Raw genomic sequence first — 23,029 nt, forward strand, 5'->3', positions numbered from 1 at the left:
GTAAATCCCACGTCAGTACACTGTGATCACTGCCACCTAGTGGTTCTTTTATCTGCAAATTCCTAATACATGAATGATCACTACTGATAACCAGATCAAGAGTATTACTTTCTCTGGTTGCCTCTCGAACATGCTGCTGCAGAAAACAATCATCCAATAAATCCACAAAAGTCTGACTAGTGTGTGAGTGCCCAACCCACAAGTTCCAGTCAATATCTGGGAAGTTAAAATCCCCCATTATAAGACATTCCGATTTACAAGCCCGCTCTATTTCTCTGTACAATTGTTCATTGTACTCATTCAAGTCATTAGGCCTATAACACACTCCTACTCTTATTTTTGCTTTCGCAGTGCTTATGTCACACCAAACTGACTCAACAGTGCACTGTTCATCTATATCAACTGGATGCACTTCTTTTGATTTTATGTTTTTCTTTATTAACAGCATAACACCTCCTCCCTTCCTATCCTGTCTATCCTTTCTGTACACATTGTACTCCCCAAATTCCAGTTCGGCATTCCTTATATCTGTGTGACACCACGTCTCTGCTATCCCAACAATATCCGCCTTTGATGTCTTGACGAACACTTCAAATACATCAAATTTATTTACTATACTTCTAGCATTGGTATACATGCAAGTATACATGCACCTATTCTTATTCTTAATTACTCTTACACATCCCATATACCCACCTGTTTCACGATGACTGCCATCCGTCTCTGAAACCCCCAACACCCCTCGCTCCAGGTCGCTACTTATTCTAATAGAAGTTGTGCAAGAATCACCTTCACCTCTGCCTACGGCTACTGTTAAACTATTAGTCCTTGTATCCCCCCCCAAGCTATCAGTTTTCCGACCCACCTAACTCTGCCTCGATAGCATCAACAAATATTCTTGCACCCTTTCTATTTAAGTGTATCCCATCCCTGTAGAAGCAGTCTCTCCTGTTAACAAGTACAGTCCAGGCTGAAAAAAATTCTATCCCTTGAGCCTTGCACAATCTTTCCAGGGCCGAATAGATCGACAAGGCTCTCATCATATACTCCCTCCTATCGTGTCTGGGCAGAATTGCAGACACTTTCAACTTCAACCCTAATTCACGGCTTTTTTTCATCAGTGACCTGTACTTGTTAAGTAATTCTGCCGGTCTCCTACTCTTAATATCATTAGTGCCAACGTGTACAACTATATCACCTTTTGTGCCCCTAAAAGATGATATCTGCTGTACAACATCATCAACCTTTGCCCCTGGCAGACATACCCTGGTCCTGTTCATAAATAGATAGAAATATAAAATTTCTATCTATTTATGAACCTTATGAAACTATTTCTGCAATAGGTATTTTTTAAAAATTTTTCATAAAACTATCCCACTTTATTTTTTAATAATATTATTCTGGCACTCTTTTAACAAAATACCTTGGGAAGGATGAGCTGTAAATAAACAGATGAATAAAAACAATTTTTTAAGTTATTTACATACAATCCCTTGATCGCTATGGTAACATGCAAAGATTCAAGAAGATTAATCAATGATCAGATATATTCGGTGATCACTAAATTGTGACAACCCCATCTGTAATGAACTATGGTGCATAGCTTGCAGTATAAAAAGCCAAATAGCTTTGTATGCTAGGGTATGGCAGTTTGCATCTGGCATCTGGCTGTACAAGTAAAAGTAATAAAGTAGCAGTTACGACTACCACACAATCCAAGGGTCAGAATGGGACCTCACCAGACCACTGTTCACTGTTAACAGCAAATGCTCTGGTGTCAACAAACATGCTGGTTGAACACCGGAGAACTGGAAATGATTGTGCAGGTAAGATGAGCCCAAATATCTAGTGCAACATGCTGACAGATGCCTTTGTATGTGGCATGAGCAACAAGAGTTCATGGACCCATTGTTCGTGGTACCCACTATCCAGGTAGGTGGCAGTGATGCTTAATATGGGGAATGTTTTGTGGGCAAGAACTAGGACCTCTGGTGTGTATGGACCAACATTTCACTGTTGAGGTCTACTGACAGCTCTTAGTAGACCATGTGCACCCTGCCATGTTGCATTTTTTCCTGGAAAGAAATGGGATCATCCAAGGCGATAAAGTCCTATGCCATCAGGTCTGCACTGTGCACAAGTGGTCCGAGGAACACAGTGAAGGTATGGCCCATCTTGACTGGCTTCAAAATTTGCCTGACCTCAATGCAATTGAACACCTGTGGGATGTTTTGAAATGGGAAGTGAGGCACATGGACATAACTGTCATCTATTTCGACACTGTGGAAATAGATGACAATTATGTCATCTATTTCGACACTGTGGAAAGTGTTGCAGGCAGCACAGCTGCAGATCCCTATGGATGTCTTCAGCCATCTAGTGGAGTCAATGTCTAAGCGAATAGCAGCTGTTATCCATGAGAATGGTGCTCAACGTGGTATTAGTTAAAAAAAAAAAAAAATAGGTAGGTAGTCATAATTCACTGCTCACTGAGTGAATAATTAGGTAAAGCAATAAATGGAGATACCACTTTTTTTGCATAGCTTGTCACAACTGATACGTTGCTGGCTGCTAAAAGATTGTGGGAATTACAAAACAATGGTTTCTTTCAAAATTACTAGTACTAAAAAAAAGTTAAAATGCAGTCAAAAGTTTGTTAATTACTTTTGACTGCATTTTTCTGAATAGTGGCAGCAGATAAAGAGGTGGTATTATTACCAGAAAATATGATATAATTTTACTTGAAAGTAGTGAATTTTTCAGCAAGATCTTAAAACTACTCTTTTTTTTTTTCTTTTTTTGGTCTCACTCTGAACACTCTCGGGAATTGATTCTTTCACTGCTTCTATTAGAATGAGCAGTAGCCTGGAAAGCAAGTTGCTGGGGATTTCAAGAGCTGCTGGGAGTCATGAAACAAGTAAATACATGGGCTGTGTTCGGGTAACTAAGAGTAAGAACAATAGGTGCATGTATACTTGCAGGTACACCAATGCTAGGAGTATAGTAAATAAATCTGTCGAATTTCAAGTGCAGGTCAAGACATCAAAGGCGGATATTGTTGAGATATCGGAGACGAAGTGTTACACGCACGCACACACACACAAGGAATGCAGAATTGGAATTTGGGGAGTACGATGTCTACAGAAAGGATAGATAGGATAGAAAGGGAGGAGGGGTTACATTGTCAAGAAACACACAAAATCTAAGGCAGTGCATCCAGTAGACACTGGTGGAAAGTGCAATGTTCAGTCAGTTTGGTGTGACATAAGCACTGAGAAAGTACATGCATTAAGAATTTGCAGATAAAAGAACCACTAGGTTGCAGTGATCACAGTGTACTGATGTGGGATTTACTTGAAGATGTGACCACCATCGGGGCAAAGGGAAGGGTTTTTGCTTTCGTAAAGGTGACTACAGGAGTCTCAGACCTCTGTAAGTCACCTTCACGAAAGTTTTTAAATTCTCAGTTTTTAGATTCAATACAGTGGGACCAACTGATGATGTTACCAACAGCAAATTCTAAATGGGAAGCATTCAAGGAATTAATCTTGGAAGCTACTATGCTTTTCATACTAACTACGAAATACTGTACAAGGTTTAGACCTAAATGGATGTCACACAAACTAATGAGACTCTTTTCAGAGAAGAAAAACGCATGGGATGCATACAAGGGGGTATCAAAAAGTTTGTACTCTTACCTAGAAATAATAATCCTAGAAAGGTGAAACTTCACAGGAATGTTAACTCTTTTCTATGTACTCTCCATGTATAGTAACACATTTCTCCCATCTATGGAACAGTTGATTAATGCCTTGATCATAGAAGTCTGCGTTTTTTGCCTGAAACCACAATTCCACTTCATTGATGACTTCCTGAGATGAATTAAAGAGGCTTTCACACAATGGTTTCTTTATTTCTTGAAACAAGAAGAAGTCTGATGGTGCTAGGTCAGGAGCATAGGGTGGGTGCTGCAGTAGTTCAAAGCTGCACTGGGCACAAAAGTTGGTGGTGGCAATGGCTGTGTGAGCCGGTGAACTGTCTGACAGAAGATGAACACCTTCAAAACATTACGTAACTTTTTCAAAAGATTTCTGTAGTATTCTCTGGTAAGTGTGGAACCACATGGTAGGTAATCTCTCAGCATAACCCCTTTTCTGTCCCAAAACACGGACAACATCACCTTCTTCACAGATGGAGTGGTCTTTGCCTTTTTGGAAGGTGGGGGTGTGCTTTGGGGAGGAGGTGCGCTTTGACACCTCCTCCTTTGACCACAGCTTTGACATGTCTTTAGTTTCCAGATCATACTGGTACACCCAGCATTCGTCATTTATTACCAACTGATCAAAAAAGTTCTCAACATCCGCATTACGCAAATCCAACAGTTGGCAAGAATTTGCATTCGACATTGCTTCTGCAAAGGCATCGGCAATCTTGGAACCCATTGTGCGGAGACCTTAGACATGGTCTCCATAACTAATTCTCACTGCATTTGCAATGAAATGAATTGTCACACGTCTGTCACATGGCGCCTCCGTAGCCAGGTGGGAAGGAGCACCAGTGTGTAGCACACGCTTCTTGATTAGACCGGGGTTCGAGCCCGTCACCACCAAATACGGAGGATGCGGAAAGGTCAGGGAATGACCACCGCACATCCCCGGAGCAATATGGCCTTAGTTGCTAATGCTCCTAAAAACCAAATAACAACAACAACAACGTCTGTCACTCAGCACCAGATGATCAACCTTTGCAACCATCTACTGTCTGTGGATGTTGATGGCCTTCCTTCTCTTAGCTTGTCAAAGACACTTGTATGATAGCACTGGAACTCCCGTTTCCACTTTTTTTACAGTGCCATAGGATGGACAGTTCTGCCCATACACAGCTTTCATTTCTTCATCAATTTCCTGAGCTTTCTTGCCCTGGAAATGCAGGAACTTGATCAATGCTCAATACTCCACTTTCTCAACCATAGCATCCTTCCTACTGATGTTTTATCTAGGTCAGGGCACGAACTTTTTGATATTCCCTTATATAAATTATCAGGCGACATAGATGCCTATGGTAGACATAAGCTGTAATCATGTCACGAAGAAGGTTAGGCAAGCGAAGGCAGATTATGAGAAATCTTTGGCAAAGATGCAAAGAAAAACTGCAAAGACTACTTTACTTATATAAACTCTAGAACGAAGGTTGGCAAATCAGATTGGTCCACTTGATATCAATGGTTCGAATGTTGATGATCCTACTCACATAACTGAATGTGTATTTTGCATCTACATTCATACATGTGGAATTCTGAAGGCAAGTGGAGAACAGAACCTTATTAAACTCTAATAGGGAGCTAAATGATTTTGTAATAACTGAGAGCAAAGTGGAGGGGAAATTGTTAAAGTTACACATAAGAAAGGTACCTGGAGTAGATGGGATATATCCAATTATATTAAAGGAGGCAGCAAAGGAAGTAAGCAAACCCTTGGCCATGATTATGACAGCATCCGTGGACCCAGGGGAGGTCCCCATAACTGGATATGTGCAAATGTATTCCAAATTCACAAAGGAGGACCGAAAGGTGACACGAGTAATCACACACCTGTCAGTTTAACTTCTGTTCCAGGGAAAGTAATGGAGTTGCTGATTAAAGAAGCAATGCAGGATAAGCTAGACAAGACTGCAGTTATAGTTCAAACACAGCATGAGTTTATTAAGGGGAAGTCTTGTCTGACAAATTTGATTGGATACTATGATGCGGTCATAAAGGAACTGGATGCAGAAAATAATTTTGATACCATATATTTCGATTTTAGGAAAGCTTTTGATAGTGTTGCACATGGAAGACTACTGTACAAGTTGGAGCAGTATGGCATTAAGTGCAAGTTGCTGCTATGGATAAAGGGTGGTTGAGTGGGAGGAGGCAGAGAGTGGTGATGAAGTTTGTTTGTTTGTTATTTGGAGCATTAGCAACTAAGGCCATATTGCTCCGGGATATGCGGTGGTCATTTCCCGACCTTTCCACATCTTCCGTATTTGGTGGTGACAGGCTCGAACCCCGGTGTAATCAAGAAGCGTGTGCTATGCACTGCTGCTCCTTCCCACCTGGCTACAGAGGCGCCGATGATGAAGTGCCCCAGGGTTCGGTGTTGAACAGATTGTTGTTTTGTACATTTATCAATGATATTGATGAAAGTATATCAGGCTTAATGTCAAAGTTTGCAGATGATACAAAGGTTGGCAGGGTTGCTAATGACAGTATGCAACAGGACCTAGAAAAGTTTGGTGGATGGGTTGAGAGCTGGCAACTAATGTTTAACATTTACAAATGCAAAGTACTGTACGGGTAACCCTCGTATAACATGGTAGTTAATTCCTACAAAATCTCGTGTGATGCGAAACCGTGTTATATGGAACTAAGATCTAGTACAAAAAGAGGGTTATGTTCCAAAAGCTAACAAAAATACGCCATTTTTTTTATAACTATCGGAAACTTAATTTTTATAGTAGTAATAACTTAATATTTTAACTTTATTTTTATAATAGTAATAACTGAATGAACGTCTTACTATACAAACTGTGATACTTATGTGATATAATGTATGTTCATTTAATTTTCTTCCTCTTCATCACTGCTAAGCACAATCTCTTCTGCAGCATCTAAATTTCATGTACCTTCTGCTCTCTTTAAATGTCACGAACTGCACTCTTTGAAGTCAATTATTTTTTATGGTCTCAAACAAGCACAAGTTCAATAGAACAAAACCTAACCCAGGGATCTCCCAACAAAACACAGCGGACCTCCGCTTTAAATGATACGTGAAAATCAGAAGAATATTTTCCAGTTAGCAAAATAAAAATAAATTTACACTTACATAAATAGCTTAATTAATACGTACTGTAATACGTACATACCAATTGATATTTCTGTTCACTGACTTTTTTTTTTTGGTTGTAAAATTTAAAACAGTAAAAATGATAAGCAATTAATAACAAAGAACATGGCACGCACAAGTTGCAACAAATACGATATGAAGTAATGAGGTTCTGAAAATTTATTTGTTTTTTATATGATTGAATATTTCATGGAAGGGGAAACACATTTCACCATAATAACGTGAAAACCCACAGAATTCCAGCTACTGGTACTATAGCAAATGCAAGAAGATTGAGTTTACTACCCATTTATAATTGATTACACTAACAGAAAAGACCAATAAACCGGAAACTGCAAATTGTTTTGTTGTTTTATGGTAGTGACCTCCAGAAATGTGCTTTAGAAAAATATCATGAAGGCGATAACAACTAGTGAGTCAACAACAGGGATTTTTTTTTTTTTTTTTTGTAGTTGTTGGCGCATCGGCTTCTGTGGCCATAGTGCACCTCCCAAGGTTTTTGCAGTACTTTGATCCAAGCCCGAGGCGGGATTCGAACCCACGACCTTTGGGTTGCCAGGCAGGCACTTTACACACCTGGCTAGCCTGGTCGGCCAACAGGGATTGACAAAAAGGAATGGAAATTATATCTAACATAATAGCAGAGTTTTCCTAGCCCAAAAGCTCAAAAATACCATGTTCAGCAATTCTCAAACCATGTTAGAGCGAAACCTTGTTGTAGAAGTACCGTTTTATACGGGAGTTGCCTGTATATGGGTAGTAGTAACCCCAGAAAGAGTACAAAGGACAACAAGACTGGTGAGGGGAACAAATGGGTGCTCTTACCAAGAAAGGCTTAATTTCTGTAAATTGCAGCATCTGGAAACTACGCACCTACGAGTTGTATAGGTCTTCAAAGGTTTGAGGAGGCTCAATGCTGATGGGATTCTTCCTCTGTTGTTATGTTTGTTATTTGGTTTTTAGGATCATTAGCAACTAAGGCCACATTGCTCCGGGGATATGCGGTGGTCATTCCCTGATCATTCCGCATCCTCCGTATTTGGTGGTCATGGGCTCGAACCCCGGTCTAATCAAGAAGCATGTGCTACGCCCTGCTGCTTCTGCCCACCTGGCTATGGAAGCACCTTTTCTTCCTCTTGCTCAGATTACAAACCTGAGGGGGGCATAAACTCAAATTGAGGAAAGACAGTTGTAAAATAGATGTGAGGAAATTTGCCTTTAGCCAGTGGGTAGCTGATTGCTAGAACAAACTTCCACACAGTGGACAAACTTTTGGAGCAAATGGGTGGGTGAAATGGGAAGTTTATTTTTATTTTTATTATTTTTTTTTTGGTGATGCTGTATAAAATTGCTTTCCTGCATCACATGCCTCTACTAATGCTAATGCTAATTATGAAAATGTTGTGGAGATATTTTTTGCAAGATTTGTAACTATGGATAACATAGGTGCACTACTATCAGCCCAAGTCAGAGCACTGGCCACAATGGAAATATTGAAATATTTCTTGAAAAAAATGCAAAACTGTCCCACTAGTTGAAAGTGTGATGGGACAATCTTTTTGGATTGCAAAAGGTATAATAGACTATGTTCCAACAGGTTGAACAGGCTCAAACCATTCAAGGGTTTATACATTGCAAGCAGATCACCTCAGAGGTGTCTAGTCTCTAGACCTTGCAATTTGCAGAACTTCATCCTTTCTTGGTAAGAGTACCCCTTTGTTCCACTCACCTGTCTTGTTGTCCTTCTCTGTACTCATTCTAATAACTCTAAATCTTACAAAAATGAGACCTCCAGACCTGTTTATACAAGGGGATAATCACCTCCTTATTCTTGCTAGCAAAATTCCTGTATACATTTACAAGATCCTATGACCTGCTCTGGCAGCCTGTCTGCATTACTCAGAAAACTTCATATCTGACTGCACAATTACACCCAGGTTTTTTTCATTCTCCACTACCCTGGGCGTAGTACCACACAGTTGGTACATTTTTTCTGGGGTTACCGCTACCCATATGCAGTACTTTACATCTGTCAATGTTAAACTTCAGATGCCACTGCTCAGCCCATCTGCCCAACTTTTCTAGATCCTGTTGCATACTGTCATTAACAACTCTGCTAACCTTTGTATCATCTGCAAAGGTTGGCAGAGTTGTTAATGACAGTATGCCAAACTTTGTATCATCTGCAAACTTCGACATTAAGCCTAATATACCTTCATCAATGTCATTGATAAATATACAAAATTAATTAAATTAAATAAATTGCAGCATCTGGGGCCTAGGCACCTGACAGAGGTGTATAAGGCCTTGAATGGTTTGAGCAGGCTCAATGCTGATGGGATTCTTCCTCTTGCTCAGATTTCAAACCTGAGGGCATTAAAACTCAAATTAAAGAAAGACAGTAGTAATATAGATGTGTGGAAATTTGCCTTTAGCCAGCAGGTAGTTGATTGCTGGAACAAACTTCCGTCTGTCATTTATTTAAGCTATCAACTTCCATCTGTGGAAGCTGATAGCTTAAATAAATTCAAGGAAGAACTGGACAAACTTTTGGAGAAAATGGATGGGTGAAATGGGAAGTTTTTTTTTTTTTGGTTGATGCTGTATATGCTTGCTTTCTTGCATCATATGCCTCTATTGATGCTAACTTCCCAGGCATGTGTGGGGTTAAGAGGCTGTCACAGCAAAAATAACTGCTGGTAGAAACAATATTCATTGTCAAAGGCTCCTGCGTTGCAACTAATATATTTCATTTTATTATAATTTTAGTGAATAAAGTTTTTATTTTTAAAAATTTAAAATTTTCATTGTATACAGGGTGTTTCAGTTAAACGTTTCAGAACTTCTAAGAGGGGTAGGGTACATCCTGACAACTCGAAATCATATAGCAATGTGGGGTCGGAAATGCTTTCCTGAAGCGGTGTTGTACACAGAAGCACCATAAAGAAAAGAGACCGTAAGTGAGAAATCGTTTTAATAATACATGAAAAGAAGCAAAAGGTACATGGATTAAAGTAAGTGTTCGAAGTTTCTTCCACGGGCTACATGCACGCCTCACATCTCCGACGCATGGACATCCAAACATTCTGGAATACTCCAGGCGAATTTCAAATTTCTTGAACAAGAACGCCAAGTTAGTAGGATGGATGATTATACGAACGCAGAGTTAGCCGATATGCATTTGGCGTACGGGGCTGCAAATTGTAGCGGGCCAGCCGCACAGCGTTTGTACGCGGAACGATATCCGACGAGGCGTATTCCCAGTCATAATTTCTTTGCAAGACTGCACCAGAGGTTAGCTGAGAGAGGTTCATTTGAAAGAGCTGACAGGGACAGGGTAAGAACACCACGGACTCCAGCCGTCAAACAGAATGTGCTGCAGCATGTACAGGGGAATCCAAGAATGAGTACACGAAGTCTAGCAAACGCAGTCGGGGTTTCCCATTGCAGCGCCTGGAGGATTCTCCGAGAACAAGACATGCATCCGTTTCACGTGCAGCGTGTCCAGACACAGCAACCGGAGGATTATGCACCTCGTATTGCTTTCGCACAGTGGTATCTTGGAAAATGTGCTACAAATCCCCTTTTTCCTGCTGAAGTGTTGTTTTCCGATGAGGCATCCTTCACAAGGGAAGGAATTTTCAACATGCGTAACGACCATATCTGGGCGGTCGAGAACCTGCATGCAATACGACGTCGTGCAACACAGATTCGATTTTCGGTCAATGTATGGGCCGGTATTATGGGAGATCACCTCATCGGACCTTACCTGTTACCGTGTCGTCTAACCGGACCTATCTACTTGATCTTTCTGCAGCAAGTATTGCCACAACTTTTGAGAGATGAACAGATTTCTGCATCGACGCAACAGACAATGTGGTTCCAACACGATGGAGCCCCTGCCCATTATAGCGGAGATGTTCGTAACTACCTGGATGTCACATTTGGTCAACAGTGGATCGGACGTGGTGGTCCCGTGCGTTGGCCTGCTCGGTCAACCGACCTATCATGTCTTGATTTTTATTTCTGGGGTCATATGAAATCACTAGTTTATGACACCCCTGTTGACAATGCTGAGGAGCTGGTTGCAAGAATCGCAGTAGCTGCCGAAGAAATTCGAAATTCGCCTGGAGTATTCCAGAATGTTCGGATGTCCATGCGTCGGAGATGTGAGGCGTGCATTGTAGCCCGTGGAAGAAACTTCGAACACTTACTTTAATCCATGTACCTTTTGCTTCTTTTCATGTATTATTAAAACGATTTCTCACTTACGGTCTCTTTTCTTTATGGTGCTTCTGTGTACAACACCGCTTCAGGAAAGCATTTCCGACCCCACATTGCTATATGATTTCGAGTTGTCAGGATGTACCCTACCCCTCTTAGAAGTTCTGAAACGTTTAACTGAAACACCCTGTATAGTCTTTTACTCTCAGATTTTAATTATTGCATGTAGTATAAATACAAGAACTCCCCGACTTGCATAATACTCGACTTACGGAAATTTGACTTTACGTAAGTTTTTGCCAGCCAGTGCAAACTGAAAAAAAATCACAGAAACATATTTTGTATCCCGTAGGGATAAATGGAGGTATAGTGAAAATATCGTAATGTGAACCCAATAACATTGGGTTTTTTTTTTTTTTTTTTTGTAATTCGTTCCAAGTCCTTGGAAGTTGAAAATTTTGTTATATTACTAAGCTATTTATCTCTCTAAAAACTCATATTTATAATGGCAATTGCACTACTTTCATCATTATCATATGTTCCCATTATAAGAATCAATTTGGAACATCTTTGTGATATTTTTCTAAAGCATGTTTCTGGAAGTCACGACCAAAAAACAATAAAAACAATTTGCACTTTCCGGTTTATTGGGCTTTTCTCTTAGTGCATCTAATTATAAACAGATAGTAAACTCGATCTTATTGCATTTGTGATAATACCGATAATTTCAATCGTGTGGGTTTTTACGCTATTATGCTGAAATGTGTTCCCCTTCACTGAAATCTTCAATCATATAAAAAACAAATTTTCAGAAACTTCTCTTCATTCCTATTTACGTATTACAATGATGAAGAGAAAGCGACCAATGAAAAGTGCAAGGGTGGTAGTGCCAGGAAACGAAACAAAATTGATTTAGAAATGAAGATGATTAAGTAGCACAAAGCAGGGCAAAGTTTGTCATCTATTGCAAGGTAATTAGGTCTCGCTGCTTCAACAGTAAATACTATTTTAAAGGACAGTGCACGTATAAAAGAACATGTCAAAGGATCAACACACTTAAGATCAACAGTATTCACAAAACAGCGTTCAAGTGCTATATCGAAGATGGAACAGCTGTTAAAAATATGGATGGAAAATCAGATTCAGAAGCGAGTGCCCCTGAGTCTAATGACCATTCAAGCAAAAGCAGCAAGTATTTATAAAGATATTAAGGATAAGTATGGCCCCCAACCCAAGTTCTTGACAAGCAACGGGTGGTTTAATAGGTTCAAGCATCGTGCTGGTTTCCACAATGTTAAAGTATGCGGTGAAGTCGCCAGTGCCAATTCTGCAGCTGCAGAGAAATTTTGGGATGTGTTGGAAAAAATTATTGATGAAGGCAGCTATGAATGCAGCAATTTTTAACATTGACGAGACTGCTCTGTATTGGAAAAAAAATGCCGGATCGAACATACATTGGCAAAGAGGAAAAGACAATGCCAGGTTTCAAGGCTTCAGAAGATAGGACCACGCTCTTGCTTGGGGCTAATGCAGCGGGAGATTACAGATTAAAACCACTGCTTGTGTACTTCTGGAAATCCTCATGCAGTTAAAAGCATCAATAAAGCCACCCTACCCATGCATTTCCAATCGAACCAGAGAGCGTGGATAATAATATCTCTCTTTGAGGATTGGTTTAATTGCTGCTTCATTCCCGGGGGTTCAAAAATATTGTAAAGACAACGATGTTCCTTTCAAGATTTTTCTTCTATTAGATAATGCTCGTGGACATCCTACGCATCTAGCTGATTTCAATTTGAACGTGAGAGTCATATTTCTGCCGTCAAACATGACTTTACTCATCCTACCTATGGATCATGGTGTTATTTTGCTATTTCGGATTTAAAAGCATGCTATTTATGCATAACATTTGCTCAGGCATTGTCTGCCGTAGACTATGAGAAAAATTTTACGTTAAGAGACTTTTGGAAATCTTACACTATTTACCATGCCATCTTAAACATTAATAAAGCCTGGGCAGAAATTACTAAAAGCTGTTTAAATGGAGCATGGAAGAAAATATGCCCACGGCACGTAAAAGGCTTTGAAGGATTTGGAAAAGAGGAATCATATGAAGAGGTTACAGATAAGATTGTAAAGGTTGCAGAGTTACTTCAGTTGGAGGTTGATGCCAAAGACATGGAGGAGTTAATAGAGGAAGAAGAGAAGGAATTATCCAACGAAGAACTTATTGACTTGCCGAGATGCTTCATCCTCAGAGAGATGGCAATGGCATTTCGTGAAATTGCATCGGCAATGGCGAGGTTTCAGAAGATGGATCCTGAGCGAACGATTCTTAAAAGTTAACAGAGGGGTGAATGATATGCTTGCTTGCTACAAAGAAATCTACAATGAAAAGAAAAAAGCCACCATCCAGCCATCCATTAATATGTTCTTTCATAAGGTGGAGTGGCCAACCCCTTCTAAATCTCCACAGCCCTTAACATCCACAGTGGCGTACTTATCAGCTAAGACATCAATTCTGGCAACGATGCTCGAGAGGTAAAATTTACTGATGTTCTCAGAGGGTTTTTTCAAAATACATTCTGATGAGTCCTTTAATATCACTGGATAAATCTCATCAGAAATCATCTCTTTTCATCTCCAAACACGAAAATTTTTCTACCAATTCATTTTCTATGATCATAGAGTCATCTAATTTCCAATACTGGGACAATAGTACTTGCAAGCTTAAAGGAAGGCTGACATATAAATATTAATAAAGCCTGGCTTAGTATTTCTTACTCTCTATTTTTGCAATGCAATTTTCTTCTTTTTTTTTTTTTTTGTTAGAGATTTCAACTGAGTAGTCATCCACTTTAATCAAATAACAATAATGCTTTAAAGGTATAAAAAGTTGAGTAACTTCATCTAAGTATAAATAAATAAAATACTAATTCACTATACTAGTGTTTTTTGTTAATCAGCATAAAATTTAATGTTGCTCTTATACAAAGAAGTATAAGTAACATTTAGTAATTGAAGTGGAAATGCCAGTTTTTCATAATTTATATTTTATTTTAATAAAACTGACATTTCTGTTTCAGAAAAAATGTTATCTTTTTAATTTTAAAAAATTTTGCATAAAAATTTCTATGAAATTACACAAATACATACAAGGAATGTCCAGAAATTTAGATACAAACTTTTCAAATGTGTGCTCGTTCAGCAGATTTCTTCACATACATTCAATGCATGTGACATCAGTAGAAATATGGAAAAACACTAAAGTGTGAAGCATCATCTAGTTTTTATACAGCAATGGACACCCACAGAAATTCACCACAAACTTAGTGCATATGGTGAATACAACATCAGCAGCGATTAGGAACTCTACAAAATGTGTGATCTTACTTCAAAGCAATTGCACATACACACACAACCATTTTAACACAGGAGTGGTTCAAGTAGGATGGATTGAAGATTGTGGACACCCATAGCATAGTCCAGAGTTTCCCCCTCCACTCAGCCTACCATGCTTTTTAGATTAGTGAAACATCTTTCAGGAAAGAAAATTTGTGCTTGAAGATGTACAGAAGTAGAATAGTAACCAAACAACCATCCTGGCTACTATGTTTGATTACTATTTTTTCACAGCAAGTATCCATTGACTTATCCACAAATAGGACAAGTGCTCAAATTTTTGTAGCAATTATGTATAAAATTAATATTATGATGTTTTTATCTGCTCAAAAATAAAATTTTGTATAGCTACTTTCCAGAATCCCCCCCCCAAGAAAGATGCCATTCAACAAAAATGGCATCTTTCTTCTTAGGGACAAGTGAAATAACTTTCACAGAGTATACAGCATAACCATAATAGTATTCTAAGTATTTTACATAAAAAAAGGAATAACTTACTTTAATATGTTGCATATTCCACAGCACAAGTTTTGGTATTTTTCTAGTTATCGACCTGACATCATCACCACTCAAAGAAAACTGCTTTTGAAAGTATCCCAGAACTTCATCAATTCTTTTGGTTGAAAACATCAGAAAATATGGAGCAGTCGTTATTATTTTTACAATGTCATCTCTACTAAAATTTTTACATTCTAAATACTTAATGCGAGCTTGAAGTTTATCAAATGACACTTTGAATATCTTAGGATTTTTTGTTAAGAATTTTCCAAGTCTGTCTGATGGCAAACCAATATTATCAAGAAACTGAATATGTTCTTTAATATGTTTTTCAAAATCTAACTGCTTGATATATTCTGCAACATCAGTTTGTTTTTCAATTTGTGACAGGTCCATTCCCAGGTCTACCAATTTCTGAAGTGATTCTGAGTGACTTAAACATTCTGTAAGACTGGATGGTTTAGCAGTAGATGAGGATAACTCATTTTGAACTCTGAGATCAGAATGTGCTATTTCATCATCTGAATAATCAATATCACTCAGTGGGGATGGATCATCAGAATCTGAACCATCTGATCTACTCTGGAGAGGTGCTTGCAGTTCAGGATGAGTTGCATGTAAGATATCAATGAAGTACTGTCCATTGGCAATTTTTTTAAGTCCTTTTTCAACTGGAAGTGAACTAAAACAAAATAAAATTAATTTAGTGAAGGTTCAAAATTAAAAAAAATATATATAAATACATAAACAGAAAGTAGTGGTGTATGTATACATGTGCACACATACACGCACACAATACTGTCAATATTCAGACAATGGTAATGCCATTAGAAAGAGTGATAAAAGAGAGACCTTTTCTTCGGATTTTAGAAAATATTACTTCTTATATAGAGTGTCCAAAAAGTCCTTGTGTAAAATTGGCTTTAAAACTGCAATAACTTAGATTCTATACAAGACAAGAACAATCTGTAAAATGTATTTGAAAAGTAATTTATTCTAGTTTTTAGGGTTTGTAATCATAAGCTTATTAAGATTAAACATAACCCCCACCATTACTGATACAAAGTGCGGTACAATTTTACAATTCCATAAACATGTTCTCCAGTTGTTTCAGTTAGTGCATTAACTGCATTTGTGATCCTGGTATGAAGACCATTTAAAGAGCGAGGTTTTTTGAGCAGTAAATCACACTTTTAACATGCCCCCGGAAAAAAAAGTTCAATGGGGACAAATTGGGCGTACAAGCTGGCCAAGCAATTGACCTACCTCTGCTGATCATCTGTTTGGGAAGACTTTATTTAAAAATTATCGAACATTCCAAATAAAGTAAAAAGAAGCACCATTGTGCTGAAACACTATTGGCTTCAATTCTTAATTGTCTTAGTTCAGGAATAAAAAATTCTGTAGCACTGCAAGATATCTATCACCATTAATCACTGTTTCTTTAAAAAAGAAAGAACCACTTATTTGTGTTTTTCCCAAGGCACACCAAACATTGACTTTGGGGGAATCCCTTTTCATGTTTTCAGACTTCTCATGGTTTCTGTGTTCCCCAAATATAGCCATTATGAGGCTTAACCTTACCACTAATGTGAAATGCTGCTTCATCACTAACCATTAGATTGTCCTGTTTTCAATGTTTTTATTAAACTCATGACAGAAAGCTAATATCTTGCATGGCAGTCCTCTTCCAGCAGCAGTTGATGCACTTGAATCTTTTAAGGTTTCATGTGCAATTTCACTCTTAAGAATTTTGTATGTGCCATTACTTTCAGTACACCAAGTTCCAGAGATGCCCTTATTTAATGATTTTTGCAGGCTTTGCTATAATGCTTCATCGAGAGATTCCACAGTCTCCTCATTTAATCTGAGCCTTACAGTTTGTAGCTTATCATTAAAGAAACCAGTCTCTTTAAGTTTCTTCATCCAGTTTGAGATTGAATTTCTGGGCAGTACTTCCATTGTGTAATATGTTGTAAATCAGAGTTCCCAAAACTGGGGTCCACGGACCCCTGTGGGTCTGAAGACCAGTCCCGGGGGGAAGGGGGGGGGAGTTCTGCAAACTGGTGGTCAACCATATATATATATATATATGCATATAACATAATTATGTATATGTTATTTATAGGGGTCCACAAACTTTTTTTGATATTTGAAAGGGTCCGTATATCTCAGTAGTTTGCGAACCACTGTTGTAAATTTTTTTCTAACCACTGATATGGACTTAAGCTCTGCTAGCCAGCAGACACAGTTCACTTTCTCTTCACTGAACCTATCTCTTGTATGGTAGATTATCTGAAAAAAAAAAAAAAAAAATTAAACAAAACTATACTGAATTAAGGAATTATTTTTGTGGATAAAAACTAAAATAAATTACCCTGCCAATGCCAATGCATTTTACAGATTGTTTTTTTTTCTCACATAAAACCTAAGTTATCCAGTTTTAAAGTGCACAATAACTTTATAGGTACCATGTATTTTACTAGACTGGCTAATGAACAAGCATTGGCTTTCTTAACACAGTTGCCCCTCCTACAAAACTGGTATTTTTAAAGTTGTGCTTTGTCTCCCCAAAAAAACATCAGAAAATCTCTCATGATGTCCACAAGTGCCAGTAAATTTCAAGAAAATGGATGTTTAGTTAAGAAATTAATGATGACTGAGGTCACCTTTAAAAAGGTGATCCCACTTAGTATTAAGGAAGACGTAGACTTTTTTTGAGCTCCTGCAAATGGATAAGTTTTTTTCAAAGTTTTTATCGTATTCTGGATTAATTAATATATTAAATTGTGTTCTAAAAATAGATTAAATAAGCTAAGTAGCATTCATTAGCTATTTTTTAAATTTAGCTAGTAATTTTGTAAGTTATGACTTGCTACTCATATTGCTATTGTATCGGTGTTTTGTTGCAAATATCGCAGCATGTAAACCAATAGTGCAGAAGAATAGTAGGGTTTTAATTGTAATAAATAAGTAGTTTGAAGTCTTTAATCACTTTTTGGTTATATATCTTTTGTATTTAGCTAAGGGTATAACTAATTTAACATTGTCATTGTTACAGTATAGTGTAACTTGACAGCATAAGGTATAATGTAAAACCAGATAGTACATTACCTATCATTGCATTAGCTTAGTATAGCATTGCCAATTACTCAATTAAATTTATTAACCTTATTAATTTTCATTGTTAATTAATTAAATTGTATTTAAACAGAAATTGTGCCCCCAACTAGAGCAGCAAAGCAACGTGCACAAAGTAGTGGGAGTGCTGTGGCTCAGGAGGTGATTCTCAAACACATCACAGCCTAAAAAATGTGCAACTTGTGAAACGTTTGTGGAACTTTCTGGAACAGAACATGATCTAACCAAGGAGGATGTCTTTGTTTGTGCTAGGTGCAGACTGTGTCATGAAATTAGGTGCAAACTCAGTGTTCTGATGGACATCTATGAGAGTTTGAAGAGTAGGGCAGATGCCCTTGAAGGAATCAAAATGGGGGGCCATTAAGATCTCAGTTGCCCAACTCAATGCCAGAGCTCACTCTTGTGCATCAGGCAACACAGCAGCAATCTTCAGAGCAGAAAGGGCAGGTCCCACAGGTGCTAGTTATTGTTGTTGGTTATTGTCCAGAAGACGGAAATATATTGTGCAAAAGGATAGGTGGAATAGGACCAGGGTATGTCTGCCAGGGACAAAAGTTGATGACATTGCAGAGCAGATATCATCTTTTAAGGACACAAAGGGTGATAGTGTCCTACATGTTGGCACTAATGACATTAAGAGTAAGAGATCTACAGACTTACTTAATAAGTACAGGTCAATGTTGAAAAAAAGTTATGAGTTAGGGTTAAATTTGAAAGTGTCTGCAATTCTGTCCAGACATGATAGGAGGGAGTATATGATGAGAACCTTGTCAATCAATTCGGCCCTGGAGAGACTGTGCAAGGCTCATGGGGTAGAATTTTTTTCAGCATGGTCTGTGCTTGTTAACAGAACAGACTGCTTTTACAGGGATGGGGGTATGATTAAATATAAAAGGTGAAAGGATATTTGCTGATGCTATCAAGGCAGTGTTAGGTTGGTAGGAAAACTGCTAGCTTGGGGAGATTCACAGACTAATAGATTGACAGTAGCCACAAGAAGAGATGAAAGTGATTCTTGCACTGCTTTATTAGAATCAGCAGCAGTCTGGAAAGGGAGGTGCTGTGGATTTTAAGGACTGCTGGGAGTCATCATGGAACAAGTAAATACATGGGCTGTGTTAGAGTAACTAAGAGTAAGAACAGGTGCAAGTATATTTGTATGTACACCAATACTAGGAGTACAGTAAATAATATGAAGTGATGGTCAAGACATAAAAAGCAGATACTGTTGGGATATCATAGACGTGGTGTCACACAGATATAAGGAATGCAGAATTGGAATTTGGGAGTACAATGTGTACAGAAAGGGAAGAGGGGTTATGCTGTTAGTTAAGAAACACAAAATCTAAGGAAGTGCATCTAGTTGACATGGGTGGACAGTGCAGTGGTGAGTCAGTTTGGTGTGACATAAGTACTGGGAAAGCAAAATTGAGAGTAGGAGTGTGCTATAGGCCTAATGACTCTGATGAGTACAATGAACAACTGTAAAGAGAACTAGAGTGGACCAGTAAATCAGATTTTCTTATAATAGGGGATTTTAATTTCCCAGACATTTTTGTGGATTTATTGGATGGTTGTTTTCTACAGCAGCTTGTTCGAGAGGCAACCAGAGTGAGTAATACTCTTGATCTGAATATCAACAGTGATTATTCATGCATTAAGAATCTGCATATAAATGAACCACTAGTGATCACAGTGTACTGAAAGATGCGACTACCTTCAGGGGTAAAGGGAAGGGTGTTTGCTTTCATAAAGGTGACTTCAGTGGTCTCAGACAGTTTTTAAATTCTATACAGTGGCGATGTTACCAACAGCAAATTCTAAATAGGAAGCATTCGAGGAAGCTCGGGAGGCAACTAGAGGGAGGAATACTCTTGATTTGATTATTAGCAGTGATTCTTCATGCATTAGGAATCTGCAGATAAATGAACCGCTAGGTGGCAGTGATCACAGTGTGCTGAAGTGGGATTTACTCAAAGAGGTAACTACCATTAGGGGTAAAGGGAAGGGTTATTGCTTTCATAAAGGCGACTACAATGGACTGAGACAGTATTTAAATTCTATACAGTGGGACCAACTGATGATGTTACCAACAGCAAATTCCAAATGGGAAGCATTCAAAGAACTTATCTTGGAAGCTACTAGGCTTTACATACCAACTAAGAAATATTGTTCAAGGTTTAGGCCTAAATGGATGTCAGATAAACTGATGAGGCATATGGCAGAGAAGAAACATGCATGGGATACATACAAATTAACACATGACACAGAAGCCTATGAGAGATACAAGTTGATCTGTAACCAAGTTACAAAGGAGGTTAGGCAGGCGAAGGCAGATTACGAGAAATCTTTGGCAAGGGATGCAAAGAAAAACAGCAAAGAGTTCTTTACTTACGTAAACTCTAGAAGGAAGGGGATGAATTAGATTGTTCCACTTGATATCGATGGGTCAACTGTTGATGATCCTGCTCAGGTAGCTAACAAACTAAATGAATATTTTGCATCGACATTCACACATGAGGAGTTATTTAGCGAGGGGAAAGCCAGAGGTGTATTCAACTCTAGCAGTAAGCTAGAGAATATTGTAATAACTGAGAGTAAAGTGGAGGAGAAATTGTTGAAGATAAACACAAGAAAGGCACCCGGGGTGGATGGGATCTATCCAGTTATATTAAAGGAGGCAGCAGAGGAAGTAAGCAAACCCTTAGCCATAATTATGAGAGCTTCCTTGGACTCAGGGGAGGTACCCACAGACTGGAGATGTGCAAATGTGACCCCAATTCACAAAGGAGGATCAAAGGCTGACACAAGTAATTATAGACCTGTGAGTTTAACTTCTGTTCCAGGAAAATTAATGGAGGCACTAGTTAAAGAAGCACTGCAGGATCATTTAGACAAGACTTCAGTTATAGCTCGGACACAGCATGGTTTTGTTAAGGGAAGGTCTTGCCTGACCAATTTGATTGAATACTATGATGCAGTCACAAAGGAACTGGATGCAGGGAATAACTGATATTATATACTTGGATCTTAGAAAGGCTTTTGATACTGTTGCATATGGAAGACTGCTGCACAAATTGGAGCAGTGTGACATTGGAGGCAAATTGCTGCTGTGGATAAAGGGGTGGCTGAGGGGGAGAAGACAGAGAGTGGTAATCAATGGACACTGCTCGTCGTGGACTAATGTTATTAGTGGAGTCCCTCAGGGCTCAGTGTTCGGTCCATTATTGTTTTCTGTATTCATAAATGATATTGATGATGGTATATCAAGCTTAATGTCGAAGTTTGCAGACGATACAAAGGTAGGCAGGGTTGTCAAGGACACTACTGACACTATGCTGCTGCAACAGGATCTGGAAAGGTTGAGCAGATGGGCTGAGAGGTGGCAAATGAAGTTTAACATTGACAAATGTAAAGTACTACACATGGGAAACAGCAACCCCAGAGCAACGTATCAACTCTGTGGTACTACACTGACAGTGGTAGAGAATGAAAGGGACCTGGGGGTGGTTGTGCAGGCAGATATGAAGTTCTCTGAGCAGTGCAGACGGGCTGCAAGAGTAGCTCATGGTGTATTGTCAATGATATATAGGAATTTTTCTAGCAGGGATAAAGAGGTGATTATTCCCTTGTATAAGGCAATGGTCAGGCCACACCTAGAGTACTGTATACAGGTCTGGAGGCCTCATTTCAAGAAGGATGTAGAGCTGCTGGAACAAGTACAGAGAAGGGCAACAAGATTAGTGAATGGAACAAAGGGGGTGCTCTTACGAAGAAAGGCTTAAGTTTTGCAAATTACAGTGTCTGGAGACTAGGCACCAGCGAGGTGATCTGATAGAGGTGTATAAAGCACTGAATGGTTTGAGCATGCTCAATGCTAATGGGATTCTTCCTCTTTCTCAGAATAATCACCTGAGAGGGCATAAATTCAAATTGAGGAAAGACAGGTGTAGGATAGACGTGCGGAAATTTGCCTTTAGCCAGCGAGTGGTTGGTTGGTGGAACAGACTTCCATCCCTTGTCGTGGAAGTTGATATCCTAAATAAGTTTAAGGCTCAGCTGGACAGGTATTTTGAACGAACGGAGGGGTGAAGTGGAAGTGGTTTTTTTTTTTTTTTTTTTTTTGGCTGATGCTGCATAAGCTTGCTTTCTTGCATCAAATGCCTCTACTAATGCAAATGCTAATCTTGGAAGCTACTAGGCGTTTTGTTCCAACTAAGAAATACAGTTTAAGGTTTAGGCCTAAATGGATGTCAGATGAACAAATGAAACTTGTGGCAGAGAAGAACAATGCATGGGATGCATATAAATTATCAGGAGATACAGATGCTATGGTAGATATAAGCTAGTCAGTAATCGAGACACAAAGGAGGTTAGGCAAGCAAAGGCAGATTATGAGAAATCTTTGGCAAAGGATGCAAACAAAAGCAGTAAAGATTTCTTCAGTGCATCATTAGATTGAAGATCTACTAACTCTAATTGTAAATTCTCATCAACATCGTTGACAAGTACATCAAACAGATTTTGAAAAAGTTCAAACACCTTTGAATTATTTTAAAATCACAAAATTTTCCTGCAACAAACTAACGTTTTGAACAAAGTTTTCGGTGGAAAACAATTAAAACTAGGCATATTTTTAGATAAATTATCACATGGGAAATGTGAAAAATTATTCCAAAGTAGTTGACTTTTAAATAACTCCAGTTTTGTTTCAAATGCTTTAAAATTATAATACAATTCGTTGACAAGTTTGTCTCGTCTTGTAGTTTCATATTAAGAAAATTCAGGTGTTCACGTATATCTGTTAAAAAGGCAAGGTTCCACAACCATTTGAGATCTGACAGTTCTGGAACAGGTTTCAATTTTTCGTTCATAAATAG

General features: G+C 38.6%; 1 protein-coding gene across 1 annotated transcript in view; it reads right to left on the reverse strand.

Annotated features, from left to right (window-relative positions):
* The window catches only part of mTerf3 (mitochondrial transcription termination factor 3), a 114,317-nt gene that overhangs the window by 69,182 nt on the left and 22,106 nt on the right, over positions 1 to 23,029 (reverse strand). The window contains exon 3 of the mRNA XM_090385541.1: positions 15,009 to 15,690. Within this exon, the coding sequence (XP_090241667.1) occupies positions 15,009 to 15,690 (682 nt within the window). The remainder of the gene's footprint in view (positions 1 to 15,008; positions 15,691 to 23,029) is intronic.

Source organism: Mastigoproctus giganteus, chromosome 11, assembly GCF_048544385.1.
Source record: "Mastigoproctus giganteus isolate SK-2022 chromosome 11, ASM4854438v1, whole genome shotgun sequence".
NCBI lineage: Eukaryota > Metazoa > Arthropoda > Arachnida > Uropygi > Thelyphonidae > Mastigoproctus > Mastigoproctus giganteus.